This window comes from Plectropomus leopardus, chromosome 7, assembly GCF_026936395.1.
Source record: "Plectropomus leopardus strain MGB_pleo_1.0 chromosome 7, ASM2693639v1, whole genome shotgun sequence".
NCBI lineage: Eukaryota > Metazoa > Chordata > Actinopteri > Perciformes > Serranidae > Plectropomus > Plectropomus leopardus.
This window is the reverse complement of record NC_142182.1, coordinates 5,732,742-5,747,503: the sequence shown is the minus strand read 5'-3', so window position 1 is coordinate 5,747,503 and position 14,762 is coordinate 5,732,742. Positions and strand designations below refer to the sequence as shown.

At 38.1% G+C, this 14,762-nt stretch overlaps 2 protein-coding genes and 4 non-coding genes across 14 annotated transcripts in view; 2 read left to right on the top strand and 4 right to left on the bottom strand.

Moving 5' to 3' along the window:
- Positions 1 to 716: 716 nt before the first annotated feature.
- On the bottom strand, positions 717 to 788 carry trnap-agg (transfer RNA proline (anticodon AGG)). The gene has a single exon. It is a non-coding gene; the product is annotated as a tRNA-Pro (tRNA).
- Positions 789 to 1,349: 561 nt separating this feature from the next.
- On the bottom strand, positions 1,350 to 1,421 carry trnap-cgg (transfer RNA proline (anticodon CGG)). Its single transcript has one exon. It is a non-coding gene; the product is annotated as a tRNA-Pro (tRNA).
- Positions 1,422 to 1,631: 210 nt separating this feature from the next.
- trnap-ugg (transfer RNA proline (anticodon UGG)) lies at positions 1,632 to 1,703 on the bottom strand. The gene has a single exon. It is a non-coding gene; the product is annotated as a tRNA-Pro (tRNA).
- A 1,386-nt stretch (positions 1,704 to 3,089) lies between these two features.
- Positions 3,090 to 3,161, bottom strand: trnap-ugg (transfer RNA proline (anticodon UGG)). Its single transcript has one exon. It is a non-coding gene; the product is annotated as a tRNA-Pro (tRNA).
- A 1,103-nt stretch (positions 3,162 to 4,264) lies between these two features.
- On the top strand, positions 4,265 to 11,830 carry setd6 (SET domain containing 6, protein lysine methyltransferase). Its single transcript, XM_042496398.2, has 9 exons — positions 4,265 to 4,404; positions 4,725 to 4,805; positions 6,808 to 6,952; positions 7,048 to 7,189; positions 7,275 to 7,469; positions 8,255 to 8,396; positions 9,318 to 9,498; positions 10,317 to 10,453; positions 11,374 to 11,830. The coding sequence occupies exons 1-9, from the start codon at positions 4,378 to 4,380 to the stop codon at positions 11,713 to 11,715; spliced, it is 1,392 nt and encodes a 463-aa protein (XP_042352332.2). The 5' UTR covers positions 4,265 to 4,377; the 3' UTR covers positions 11,716 to 11,830.
- Positions 11,831 to 13,500: 1,670 nt separating this feature from the next.
- The window catches only part of cnot1 (CCR4-NOT transcription complex, subunit 1), a 30,168-nt gene continuing 28,906 nt past the window's right edge, over positions 13,501 to 14,762 (top strand). For 6 of the 9 annotated variants that reach the window (XM_042496835.2, XM_042496827.2, XM_042496834.2 and 3 more), the window contains exon 1: positions 13,502 to 13,664. The gene's annotated coding sequence lies outside the window, so the exon portion shown is untranslated. Of the gene's footprint in view, positions 13,665 to 14,762 lie in introns of all 9 variants that reach the window. The other 3 variants (XM_042496831.2, XM_042496828.2, XM_042496832.2) reach the window with 2 other exon arrangements.

Below are 14,762 nucleotides of genomic sequence, written 5' to 3'. Positions count from 1 at the left end.
TCTCTGTTACTTCACTTATATTGCCCATTATTGTCATTTCTGCAGTGGATAAATTTAAAATACAGTTCACCTTGTACATGAATACCAGCCTTTTTATCTTGAATTTATTGCCATATTTTATTGAACTTGTTTTATATAAAATTCAGATGGCTTCTTACAAAGGCAAATATAACCCTTATTATGCTGAAGGCAACTCTGCAGACATTGACATTGTGTTTGTGCATTTAACAGTTCATATGGCTGGCTGTTTCTACAGTGAACTGCATGTTGTGTCTTTTTGTGACTCTTAACCCCATTGGTTTTAAATCCAGGGCTTGTCTGGGATTTGAACCTCTTGGACCTCTTGCACCCTAAGCAAGAATCATACCGTTATACCAATGAGCCATATTTCACATTTAAGAATGTAGGTTAAAAAAACGTCTCTGTTACTTCACTTATATTGCCTATTATTGTCATTTCTGCAGTGGATAAGTTTAAAATAGAGTTCACCTTGTACATGAAGACCAGCCTTTTTATCTTGAATTTATTGAACTTGTTTTATATAACATTTAGATGACTTCTTACAAAGGCAAATATAACCCTTACTAAGCTGAAGGTAATTCTGCAGACATTGAGACTGTGTTTGTGCAGTTCACAGTACATATGCTGCAGCTGCCTGCTTGTACAGTAAATTGCATGTTGTTTTTGCACCACTAAACCCATTGGTTTTAAACCCAGGGCTCGTCTGGGATTTGAACCCGGGACCTCTCGCACCCTAAGCGAGAATCATACCCCTAGACCAACGAGCCATGTTTTTCAGTGAAAAAATTATATTTAAAATTTTCCTCCTCTGGTATTTTCAGCTCTGCAGTTTAACTCTTCACTGAAGACTCAATGTATTTGTTTTTACATTTAAACTCCTACTGTTGTTTTCAAATGGAACTTTGAACCCTAAATCTGAATAAATTTGTTTATCAAATGAAATTATTGTGTCTTTTTTTTATTTAGGCAAATCAACTTTCATTTAAGAATGCAAGTTGAAATTTTCTCTGTTACTTCACTTATATTGCCAATTAATGTCATTTCTGCAGTGGATAAGTCTACAGTCTACAGTTCACTTTGTACATGAAGACCAGCCTTTTTTCTTGAATTTATTGCCATATTTTATATAACATTCAGATGACTTCTTACTTTTCCTCTTTACTTCACTTACTTTGTGAATTATTATCATTCCTGCAGTGGATAAGATTAAGATACAGTTCACAGGTAGTGTTTGTGCAGTTGACAGTACATGTGCTGCAGCTGGCTGTTTGTACAGTGAATGACATGTTGTTTCTTTTAGACTGTTACCCCCACTGGTTTTAAGTGCAGGGCTCGTCCGGGATTTGAACCCGGGACCTCTCACACCCGAAGCGAGAATCATACCCCTAGACCAATGAGCCACACTTTATGCTGAAAAAAAATTATATTTATTATTTTAATTTTCCTGAACTTGTTTTTATTAAAGATTCAGATGATTTCTTAAATAGGCTAATATAAACTAATAATAATTATTCTATCACTGAGACTGAGTTTGTGCAGTTAACAGTATATATGGTGCAGCTGCCTGCCTGCCTTCTTTCAGACTGCTAACCCCATTGGTTTTAAACCCAGGGCTCGTCCGGGATTTGAACCCAGGACCTCTCGCACCCAAAGCGAGAATCACACCCCTAGACCAACGAGCCATGTTTTGCATTTAAGAATGTAGGTTAAAAAATTTTCTCTGTTACTCCACTTATATTGCCCATTATTGTCATTTCTGCAGTGGATAAATTTAAAATACAGTTCACCTTGTACATGAAGACCAGCCTTTTTTCTTGAATTTATTGCCATATTTTATTGAACTTGTTTTATATAAAATTGACTTCTTACAAAGGCAAATATAACCCTTAATATGCTGAAGGCAACTCTGCAGACATTGAGATTGTGTTTGTGCATTTAACAGTTCATATGGCTGGCTGTTTCTACAGTGAACTGCATGTTGTGTCTTTTTGTGACTCTTAACCCCATTGGTTTTAAATCCAGGGTCTGAGATTTGAACCTCTTGGACCTCTTGCACCCTAAGCGAGAATCATACCCCTAGACCAACGAGCCTCATTTGTTGATGAAAAAATTATATTTAAAATGTTCCTTCCCTGTTATTTTCAGCTCTGCTATTTAACTCTTCACTGGTGATGTGGCATTTTGAAGACTCATTATTGTGTCCAAACAGCGCCCTCTGCCTGTTATTACAACTGTGATCCACCCTCACCCCAATAGTGTTAGTTTGAAAATAGGGGTTGAGTGGTTTGCACTGTCACCTCACTGCAATGTGATTTGGGGTTTGAATCCAATGACTGACTGTGGCCCTTCTGCTTGGAGTTTGTATTTTCACCGGCATCTCCCCACAGCCCAAAGACATGAAAGTTAGGATAATTGGTGACCTGGTGACCTGTAAGGATTGTATATGAGTAAAATTAAGATAAAAATAAGAATGAAATTAGAGTGCACAGAATGCATGATATAAAATGGGAAATGAAACCTATTGAGATGTTAATAATAAAAATAAAGCAAAAACATAGTGTATAAAATGCATAAAATTAAAGAAAATACAACATTTTAAAGAGGTGGAGCAGTGCGTTAGTGAATATTTGGCCAACACAGGACATGACAATAGGTACCATGAGCACACGCTTTCACACATACTGGCACACGCCAACAGGTGTGTGTGTGTGTCCACGTGCATATACATGCATTCATACTCACATCCCTATGTATAACCATGTACAAACGAAAGACATCAGTACAGTCATCGTCATATTATTTTATCTTTATTTTCCCAATATTTCTTAAAATATGGTCTTGTATTGTAATTTTCTTGGTTATTTTTTCCATTGCATTATTTCAGATGTATGTGTTTACTACTTCTGACAGATGGAGGTTATCAGTGTATCAGAGGTGTGAATTTTTCTTAATCTTTGTATCCTTTTGTCATGTCATGGGACAGAAGCAGATGAGATAACCTATCAGAGAGGCTCATGTGGAGTTTTTGTCATTATGATTATGATCTTCAGTTTCTAGTTCAAAAGCCAGGGCTCGTCCGGGATTTGAACCCGGGACCTCTCGCACCCAAAGCGAGAATCATACCCCTAGACCAACGAGCCATACAGTTTCTCTAATCCAAAACATGTGATGTGGCAGGTCGAGGTTGACCTGACTGAACAGCACTCACTAGTGGTCATTGAGGGAAAAACAGCACACTATCACAGAGGCTGAGCCAAAATAATTCAAAGACAAATTTAAACATGCCACAAACAGTTATTACATTGCAAATCATACCAAAGATTTGCAATTTGCATTTGTACAAGCATCAATTGTAAGGACAAAGTTTAGCTTTTGTGCTAAATGACTGATTTTAGGCACCAACCAGCTGTAACAAACAGTAATAATAATAATAATAGCCTTATAATAATAATAACTAAACATATTTATTTATTATTTTACTTTGGGCTGTTATCTGATTTACTGTTTAAGTATTTTACTTATTTATCTTTCATAATTACTATTATCATTTATTTATTTATTTTTTATCTTTCTATTTATAGGTTAAGTCTTGTTTTTGTGTGTGTGTGTGTGTGTGTGTGTGTGTGTGTGTGAGTGTTGGGGGGGTTCTGGTATTACTATATGAAGCACTTTGTGTCACAGTGTTTGTATAGAGAGAGCTAGACAGACAAATTGTGATTTATGGATGATAATAATAATAATAACAGTGTGTGCGGTTTATTAAAATGCACACATGAATTACTAATACAACAATATAACACATAAAATGCACCTTTTCAACCTGCCACAAAGTGAGAGCAGCTTTTAACTTGTTACTGAAAGGCTGTTTCTGCCTCAGAATGACTTGACTTGAAATTGTGTGTGTTTTAGTAAGACTTTAGTAGAATTTTTGCATACAATTTAGTAATTTGTGTTTTAAAACAAAACAAATAAATAAACGAAAACACACAAAAAAACACATCCATGTCACATCCTGGGCTCCGTAGAATGCAATGTACTTTCATAATACATGGTGTAAGTTTGATAAAAACACGTGCATGTTTGTATCTCCTGAGCAAAACAAAAAAAGCCCAAAACAAAAAAACCCTTCCCAGTGCTTAAAAAATATTTGACATGCCTCTCTCTTTTTGCACCACCCCTTCTCCTCTCATTAATAATGAACAGTCCCTAAAATCCATGTAAAGAAAGGTCATCGGATGCCTGCAAGTCAATATTTGGGTCCAACTTAACCCATGTTTCCTCACAGTCCGCATGCTCGCGCTAGCTGTGGGCTAGTTCACTAGCATCGTCGCGTGCTGCTGCTCCTACGTGTACAAGATGGCAACTGAAGCGAAACGATCCAAGGTTACGATTTAACCCGTTTTGACCCAAAACAAAGATGCTGCTGCTGCTTGAGTTGTCTGTACATGCGTGTCTGTGTATACACGAGCTAACTTATAGTGTGCAACCAGCTGCGTGTGTGAGTTGTTGCTTCCGGTGCACGCTGTGTTTTCTCTCTGTGGTGAAGTTAAAGATAATCTAAAAAAGCTGATGATGTTGGTGCTATTCGCTTTCAATTTCATTCTCATGATACCATCAATGCAGCCTAACAGTAAGAAAACAACAGCTTCAGGTCACGCGTGCCTGGTCATGTTATTGATGTGTAATTACTCCTGCGCCGACAGGTAGGTGATGGTCTCGAGGTCAGTCCGCTGCAGAACTTCCTACAGTGGTGCAACACAGTCGGTTTGGTACTCAGCAATAAGGTATGTTATCATCGCGACGTGCACTCAGACAGCTCCCCTCATTTAGCTGAACTGATCCCAGTCTCCCTAATCATCTTCATTGACAAAAGTACCCTTTAAACTGTACTTTTTAATAATGTCCCAACATAAAATCAACTGGTTTTATTGGTGCACTTTTAGATGAAATCATATCTTGAAAAACCTCACATTTAACAATAATAATAATAAACTTTATTTGTTTATCACCTTTCATACAAGAAATGCAGCCCAGTGTGCTTTACAACAAAGAAATTACATGCACCAAGCTTTACATCAAAAGACATAGAGGACATAAAGATATAGTAAAACCTGCATGTAAAAATAAAATAAGATCACAATAGAATACATAGAATGCATCTTCACATGGATAAAACCTACTTGATAATACTAGTAAATGTAAGAGAAAATAAGGATAACAATTTAATGCACAGAATGCAGGAGATGGAAAATAAAATTAACCCACTGACATTATTAATGAAAATTAAGGCTAAAAACAGTGTATAAAATACATAACATTAAGGAAAATATAACATTTTAAAGAGGGAAAATATTCCACTCATTACATCCAAAATTGCAATAAACCATTTCAATAATTGAAAGAATTCATTATCTTCCAAACACAAAAGTCTTCCTCTATCTGTGTGATTTGTCCTTTTATTAGTTATTGCAACATTGCTTGGGCCAGTGTTCATCAAACTAAACTGCAACCGATTCTCCGGTTGGGAATCATGGTCTCCTCAGGTCCATGAAGTCATAGATTACCTCTGTTTCGCAAACTTGGCATACTTAATATTTATCAAATTAACAACTTCAAAGTTGCTCAATTTGTACATAGCCAGGCCCGGCTCTGGACTGTTTTGAATGGAGAAGCAGTAAGAGATGAAGGCGGGTAATATGAGTTATTATTTAGGTGCATATGCTGAACAGGTTAATGTTTTTGTCCAAAGTTTTTTGATAAACAAGCTCAGTTTTGTGCTTTTTTATGCACTTCGGCAGTGATACTTGGATACTGGATGGCCCCCCACCCATTTTCTCAGTCACAATGAAAATAAAGTTATTCACACTGGGAATTATTTTTGTACTTTTAGTATACATAAGGTGCCAGAGTGCATAAAACAGCATTAAAATCGAGCTTGTTTATCAAAAAAGTGACAGTGGATGATCCGTCACACCCCAGACAGAGGTCCTAGCTAAGCCCCTAATGTCCTAAAACCCAAAAACTGTCCAGAAATCTGAGAAACGTCCTAAATTCAATACGTTTCCTCAAATCAAAGAAACATCCTAAAATCCTAAAAATGTCCTGAAATTCTAGAAACATCTATTGGCAAGTTGGGTATTCTTGCTTTAGTGACAATAACCACTCAAAATTTTTCGTGGCTTAAGATGCCAGTGTTTGGAGTTAGTGGGGGGAAGCATTGCCACCGTGGCCTTAATGCACCATTGACGGACCTGGTGGAATTAACGGGTCAGCCTGGTTGTTCAGGCCGCTGTCAGCAAATGTACATATTGAAGCCAATACAACAAACAGAAGTAATAATATTAATAATAATAACTTTATTTTTGTAGCACCTTTAAAAACAGAGTTTACAAAGTCAAAGTTTACAAAGCTGAAGAAAGAGGGTTTTTTTTCAGAGGTAACATAACAATAAGAGCCAAACAATAATGCCAAACTAAGGCCAGACAAAATAACAACAACCCATACCAATAAGAGGAAATGCTGTTTGAAGAATATTACTATTAAACACAGAAATAACAGTACTAATAATACAATTAACACGACTGGGGCAAACAAACAACAACTATAATTTCAGCACCGGCAGATTTTGAGTTTCTGATGTTTTTTTTGTTCTTTTTTAATGCAGCCGTTTATATGAAACAAAACATAAGTCCCTCCTCAGTGTTTAAAAAGTTATTTGTCATGCCTACCCCCACCAGCCCCTCCCCGCACATAAATAACTAACAGTCCCTTGGGATCTCTCTCTAGGTGTGTGTGAGTAAAGAGGGAACAGTGGCGGAGTACGGGATGCTGGCCAAGGACGACATAGAGGAGGGGGAGGTTTTATTCACCATCCCCAGATCAGCTCTTCTCCACCACCAAACAACCAAAGTCTCTGCCCTGCTGGAGAAAGGTGACAAGTCATGATGACCAAGAAGTTCTCCCAAATTTGACGCTGCCTGTGTCACCTCTGTTTGTCACCTCTGTTTGTCCTTTAACCCTTCACAGAGAGGTCATGTCTGGAGAGCTCGTCTGGATGGGTCCCCCTGCTCGTGGCTCTGCTCTATGAATATACATCCTCTCAGTCCCACTGGAGACCGTACCTCTCTCTTTGGACCAATTTCAAGACGCTGGACCACCCCATGTTCTGGTAACCCTTTTTAAAGTCAGCGTCTAAACTCTGTTGGTGGATCGTGGATGTCTAGTTTTCTTAACATTAATTTAAATCTGTTCAGGTCTAAAGAGGAGAGAGACAGACTGCTGAGGGGGACAGGTATTCCAGAGGCTGTGGACAGAGACCTGGCTAACATCCAGAGGGAATACACAGACGTGGTCCTTCCCTTTATCACCAAACATCCTCACCTCTGGGACCCCGACACGCACACACTGGAGCTGTACACACAGCTGGTGGCCTTTGTCATGGCCTACAGGTTAGGACAGTTACTGCTCTGCACGGGGGCAAAATGACAGACGTCCAGGGGGCAGTCGCAGCAGCCCCATACATGTTTCCAGGATTTTGGGACATTTCTTGGATTTTAGGACATTTCTAGGATTTTAAGACCTGTCACAGAATTTAGGATGTTTTGTGGATTTAAGGATGTTTGTGGGAATTTAGGACATTTCTAGGATTTCAGGACATTTCTAGGATTTCTGGACATTTCTAGGATTTCAGGACGTTTCTGGGATTGTAGGACATTTTTAGGATTTTAAGACATTTCTCGGATTTTAAGACCTTTCACAGAATTTAGGATGTTTTGTGGATTTAAAGATGTTTGTGGGATTAGAGGATGTTTCTAGGATTTTAGCACATTTCTAGGATTGCAGGACATTCTAAGATTCTAGGACTTTTCACAGATTTTTGGACATATTGCAGATTTTAAGATGTTTGGTGGATTTTAGGACATTTCTAGGAATTAAGGATGTTTACAGGATTTTAGGATATTAGGGGCTTAGCAAGGACCTCCGTCTGGGGGTGTGGTTGATTCTCCACTGGCACTTTTTTGATAAACAAGCCCTATTTTGAAAATCACTTTATTCTTATTGTGAAAAATGGTTGGGGGGTGGGGCCACCATATCAGGGCCCAGATTTGGCCCCCCAGGCCGTAAGTTGAGTGTCACTGGGTTAGTTAGACAAAATACACTCTTATACACAAAGTCCCATGATCTCTTTTTTTCCACACCACTATTCCCTCCTTGTTCTTCTTCCTCTCTGTAGTTTCCAAGAGCCACAGGAAGAGGACGAAGATGATGATGATGATGATGATGAGGAGAAGGCCCCAAACCCACCAATGATGGTTCCCATGGCAGACATGCTTAACCATGTGTCCAATCACAATGCTAATCTGGAGTTTACACCGGTGAGGAGACACATACTCTTCTAACGTTGATGGACTTTTCCTTGTTTCAAACATCTAGTTTTGATGGTTTATTCTGTGAATAAGACCTAAAATGTAAATTTACTGCCCAGTTTAAGGTTCCGTATGCAGGATTTAGGGGGATTATATAATTTATATAATTTATACAATTTGTGTTTAATGTGTTTTGTGTTTAATCACATGAAAATAAGAACAGACATGTTTTAGTCACCCTAGAGTAAGCCGTTAATATCTGCATGGGGAGTAGGTCCTCATCAAGGAGATCGCCATGTTGCATCAGCATGTTTCTACAGTGGCCCAGAATGGACAAACCAAACAGATGGGGTCATTCACGTTTTCATTTTTTCCACAGTTGTTAGCAGTCCCTATGTGATCAGCAGCGACGAAAAAGCAGCGAAAAACGCTGATTTTTTTTAACGTGACATTTTATTTTATTTTTTAGTGGTTTAAATTGCTGCATTAATTTTTTTTTTGGAGAGGAAGAAACCTCTGTGTAAAAATCCCAGCTAAAAAACCTGAATGTCTGGATCTTAAGTTGTCATAGAAAGAAGGTGAGCACATGCACTAGCTCTCTATGTGATGTGCCAAACAGTGTCGGGAGAAACACTGATTAATAACGTTAAACTGCTTTATTTAGTGTTTTTCCGGTTTCAATGACCTGGTCCATGAAGAGACCTCTACTGATAATTTGGCTTGTGGTTTCTGCTGGTTGCAATGTGCATTCCTCATCACAAGATGCCACTAAATCCCCCTGAATCAATCACACTGGACCTTTGATAAATGCCACTAAAACCGGAACAAACTTGACATATCCAAACAGAATATGTTGTTTATGTGCGTGTAAACTTGTGAGCATATTGCATTTTTCTCACTTCTTGTTTCTCTACATGCCGTCTTTCTCAGGACAGTTTGAAGATGGTCTGCGTGCGGCCCATTCATAAAGGCGAGGAGGTGTTTAACACCTACGGGCAGATGGCCAACTGGCAGCTGCTGCATATGTACGGCTTCACCGAACCGTATGAAAGCAACAGCAATGACACCGCTGACATCCCCGTCACCAACCTTTACAAAGTTGCAACACAAGGTGACCAGACTGACAGATTGTTGACAAATTATAGAGAGAGAAGTGTGAAGAAAATATGTGATGAAGGAAATGCTTTGAATGTGCGCTGGAAAATAAATTCCATTGTTTTTACAGAAAAAAACTAGCAGCTGTGGTGGCCAGAATAATTCTGTAAAAAATTTACAGAACAACCCGGAAAAACATTGAACAATTTAAAACTGTTGCAATAATGACATTTTTAAACTGTAAAAATGACACTGTATGAGAATAAGAGGACAAAAATGAAATTTCTTCAGTTCCATTACCAGTCAAATTATATGTAAAAACCCTCAAATTAAATTAATAATTGAAAATTTACATTAAAAAAAAGCTGTTAAGGGCAGGTCAAATATTTGTCTGAATATTAATGCCAAAATCATTTTCTTACTCATTTTTTAGAGTAAACATCAATAAGAAAGTTTAAGTTCAAGGAAAAATCTAATGTAACACTCAGATGTTTTTAAATCCATTGTAAAATCCATTTAAAGGTAACGTATATATCAGTAAAGCCAAACATATGAATTTGCAAAATGTAATACGCTTCATGTGTCAAAAAAAACTACAGTAATCTGTAAGTTCTATAAAGAAATACCATTATTTCCACATATTCTTACTTTAAAAGTTTTACAAAATATTAGTGTAAATTGAACACTGGTTCATTGTTTTTCTATTTACAGTTTTCTGATGTCATGATTTTACAGCACTTTGCTGTTTATTATTTACAGTGTGGACCCAAATCCAACCTTGTTACTTTGTTCCTCCTCCCTCCTCATCCCTCCATCTTCCTCTTCTCTTCCCAGGTATTCAGTCAGATCTGGACCGGCAGCTGATGGAGGAGAAGTGGGAGATGCTGTCTGAGATGATGCAAGAGAAAGGAGCCTTTGTCTTCGGCAAACAGGGCTGCCTTACAGACACAGAGCTACACACAGTGCTCAAGGTGAGGAAGTACATGGAGCAGCACTGTTTGAGTGACATCTGTTCGCTCGCACGCTGATCCAAATTTGGAACTAGAATTGCAGTTACACTTAACGTCCACATCTGTGAAAACATGGATGCTTCACACACCAAGCAGCACAGAAGATCCATAAAATCAGCACAGTTTCGAGGTGGAAACAAAATTAGTGTCATTTCAATTCAGCATGACCAAATTCTAGTAACAGCTATCAATTTTTGGTTGACAGATTATCAGCCTGGCCGATTGTTGGGGCTGATATTTGGCATTTTTGCCAATTATCTGTATCTGTATTTTACTTTAATGATCGCCAATAAAATTAAATAAATAGTACATAGAAAGTGTCAGCATGGGAGGAGCTTTAACTGTGTAAAAACCTCAGGGAGAAATTTTGAATTACTCGTTTTTAATTGAAATTTTCACTTGACTTAAAAAAATAAAAAGTTGCCAGGAACTTGCTGTATATGATGTTGAATGTTTCAGTTTTGATAAAACATTTGCTAAAGGCATTTAAACAAAGTTTTGTGTTTGAGTTTGTTATATTCCTAATTCTCAATGTTGACAGAAAGATTTTAAATTTTATTGTAAATGCGTATCAATTCCAAATGTTGGTTATCAGTTGTGTTTTACCACAATGGGTATCAGCCCTAAAAAACAAAAACAATATTGGTCAACACCTCCTATTTGGTTATAAAAACATTCTGAGAATGGTACAATGCAATGTTTTAGTAATGTTTCCTGCAGCAAGTTTTATTTTAGTTAGAATGGGACGAACGGACAACCCAAAGATATAATGCCTCTGGCAACAGTGCAGAGGCATAAAAACACACAGGAGGTTTTTGTAAGAAGAATATTTTAGGAATGGCTGTCACTGGAAACAGAAGTCTTGCTTTGTGTATCTTCAGGTGCTGTGCATGTCAAAGGACGAGTTCTCAGAGTTCAAAGAAAATGAAGGATGGGAGGAAGATGACGAGGAGGACGAGATTTCCCTCGCTTTCTCGAACGAGGGTCTCCCAAAATTAAAGGCCAACTGGAAATGGCTAATTCATGAAGCAGCCTGTCTGACTTTGAGGTCCTACGGAGACGAGGAGGAGGAGGGGAAGACAGAGGGTGTGAAGAGTGACCAGGCGCTGATGGAGGACAAGAAGGCATTTAAAGGACTGAGCAGCCGGCAGCAGAACGCTCTGCAGGTGCGCTGCGGACAGAAGAGCGTCCTGCACAGACTGATGGAGCTCACCAAGTCATGACTTCAGCTGCCGCAGTGGGCAGGAGGAGGTTTTTTATCTCAAAGGGGAAACTGAAATGTCTAAAAAAAAATTTTAAAAAAAAGCACTGTCAATAAATGTTTGTACTGGAGACAGATCTATGAGTTTAAGCAGTCTTTGATTTGCACTTCGCTCATAGTGTTGATATGTAAGATGCTTTACCATCATCTGTACATGAAACAGGAATGGAGTGCATAATAAGGGTTGACAGACATTGGTTTTTCAGGACCGATACCAATTAGAAGTACCTAATGAGACCGATAACTGACATTTGAAACCGATATACATTTACAAAAAAAATTTGAATGTTTTTCGACATTTAGAATTTGGAATATAACAAACTGCGACAAAAAACTTTGTTTAAATGTCTTTAGCAAATATTTGATCGAAACTTAAACTTTCAGCATAATTTACAGCAAGTTACCTGCAACTTTTTTATAAAGTTCAGTGAAATTTTTAATTTAAAAAATTAAACAGTAAAAATAGCTCCCTGGGGTTTTACAAAGTAAGTCTCTCCCATGCTGACCTTTTTCCTTGCATGTATTGCAGACTACCTTCACTGTTGATGGTTGAGTGTAATACGCACACTTTTTTATTAATTAAAATGCCAAACATCGGCCTCAATAATCGGCCAGGCTGATAATCTGTCAACCCCAGTCAGCACCCAAATAAAACTTCAGCTTCTGTATTTTTCCAAATATGCAAATGTGAATTACTGTCAGCATACAGCAGACAACCTCAATGTGCATCTGACCTAAGAATTCAGAAATGTCTTATTTTGCATATAAAGTTTTAGAAATGGTCTTTTTGTAAGTAATGACAAAGAAATACCCGGTGCAGATATCGATTGTTTTAGCTTTGCAACTGTTATAAACCATTAATTGTTATGCCTACTCGCAGCTGGCTGGATGCATTGTGTTTTCAGGTTTTCTACACGTACCTACTCCCCATTCCCATGAAATTTGGCACAAACTTCCACTTGGACTCAAGAATGACCTGATGAGATTTTGGCAGTCGAAGGTCATTGTGACCGCACAAAACATATTTTGGGCAATAACTCAATAATCCATATGCTAATTATGATAAAATTCCATACAAATGTTTTCATTAAGATATAGCCTAGATAGAAACTCAAAATGTGCTCCACCAAACAGTGTAGCAGGATGTTAAAGGGTAAAAAAAAAAAGGATTTAAGAAGAAAAAAAAACACAAAGGAGCCTGCAACTGTGTTGATGGGTAATGTTACTGACTGTCTTTTTTTTTTTTTTTTTTTTTTAATTTAAAACCATAATAGCTTCATGATCAACAAAATTGTTATTAAAAGGGTTAAGATTCTGAAATTTAATTAATATTTATGATCAGGACTGATACTGGTTAAATAATAAACTTAATGAAACTAAAACATAATATTAATATATATATATTTTTAAAAGATTGCTCTTGAAAAGCGCATTTTATGTGGAAAGCGACACGAAAATGTGTAATTTTAAAAGGTTAATTATGAAATGCCCCGTTAACAGCTAGTTTGTCCCGTTTAGTTAAATTTGATGGAAATTCAGACCTTATTGTCAAGTGATTTTGGTTTCTTGCTGATCCGGTTTTACAAAAGAGACACGTTCACTTTGCGTTTATATAAAGAATCTTCAACCCATGCTTCATTTTCCATCACTTAGATTGAATGAAATACTATAACTGAATTACTATATGGCAGTCAGCATGGACCAGGTGTCTGCTGGCGAGCACCTTGCGTTGGTGTCGCGCGGATAAGCTCACGCGCTCGTCTCGAGCCGTGAGCGCGCCGCGGTGGTGACAGTCGCCATTTTATTTTGAAAATCAAACTGAACTGGAGGCACAGCGACCCTTCCATTTCGTCAAGTTTGTTGTGTGAAACAAGAAGGGATGAACATCTGAATTACTTTCTTGGGAGCACGGTGAGATTTACGATATATTTACCCAACAACCATCGAAAGATTTATATACAGCACACAAGCAGCGATGTTACTACGGAGGACGGCCGTTAGCCACCAGTGCGGGGGCTGTCTATTTACTGAAAGGCAGCTGTCATATTGGTCTTATCAAAAAAGTAACAATTACTTATTTTAGCGACGTTTCTCGTGCAGCGTAGGTTATTTGGTTATCTATAACCACATTAGTCACATTTTTGCTGTAGCCGACATTGACGTCGCGTCGGTGTAACGTTAAACCGTCTTTACAAGACAGTTAGCATTTGCAACTGTAATGCTAGCCGATTCCATGGATTAGCCGGAGCCCGTGGAAGTAAGCTAACCTTAACAAGGTTAATGCTAACGTTAGCTGGCACGATCGCGCAAAACCCATCCGCAACACTTGCGGCCTTCACGCTCACGGCGAAAGCATGTGTAACGGTCTCGAAATCTTAGTAATCGATTAATAAGTCAGCGTGGCTGTTATTTAGTGTGTACCACACAAAAACGCAATGGTAATTGGTTTTGCCGATTCATACAGACCAGCTTGAAGCGAGCTCACAATGCTAATGTTAGCTTCATGTAAATGCTAATTTGATAGCATTAGCTCGTAGCCTACAAGGAGTTGGTAACATTTCAAAGGGGTTAATGTTACATATTGGCCACTGGGTGATTAGCAGGGATATGAATATAGGATGAAGTGTGATTTAGTGAGCGACGGATTTAACCGGTAATGTAAACGGTGGTTCAGTTAATCAGTAAACATGTTGGATAACTTGAACTTCTCCCCTAGCAAGTCGTGTTTATCAGCGTCATGGTACTGTTAGCTTCGGTCGTCAGGTTTCCCCACTTGCCACAGGAATATTGTCCCCGAAAGGTGAAGTTAGCTTTAAATCCATTCCCTAACTTAGCCTGATTTAATTTAGGATGTCTGGTCAAATTATGACCCTGCTAAATGGTTAGATCGCTTGCGAGTAGTATTACTAACTAACTGACATTAGCTTGGTCTTTGTTTCATGGGGTGATTTCGACTCCCTGTGTTCATATGTTACTAGAAAGCTTTTAATGCTACATAGTTTTGAATTG

What these genes read in the sequence shown, in the direction of transcription:
- setd6 (XM_042496398.2), top strand. Translation starts at nt 4,378, where the DNA reads ATGGCAACTGAAGCGAAACGATCCAAG. An exon ending in CTGGACCACCCCATGTTCTG is followed by an intron (nt 7,190 to 7,274) that starts GTAACCCTTTTT and finishes AAATCTGTTCAG; the next exon opens with GTCTAAAGAGGAGAGAGACA. An exon ending in AGCTACACACAGTGCTCAAG is followed by an intron (nt 10,454 to 11,373) that starts GTGAGGAAGTAC and finishes GTGTATCTTCAG; the next exon opens with GTGCTGTGCATGTCAAAGGA.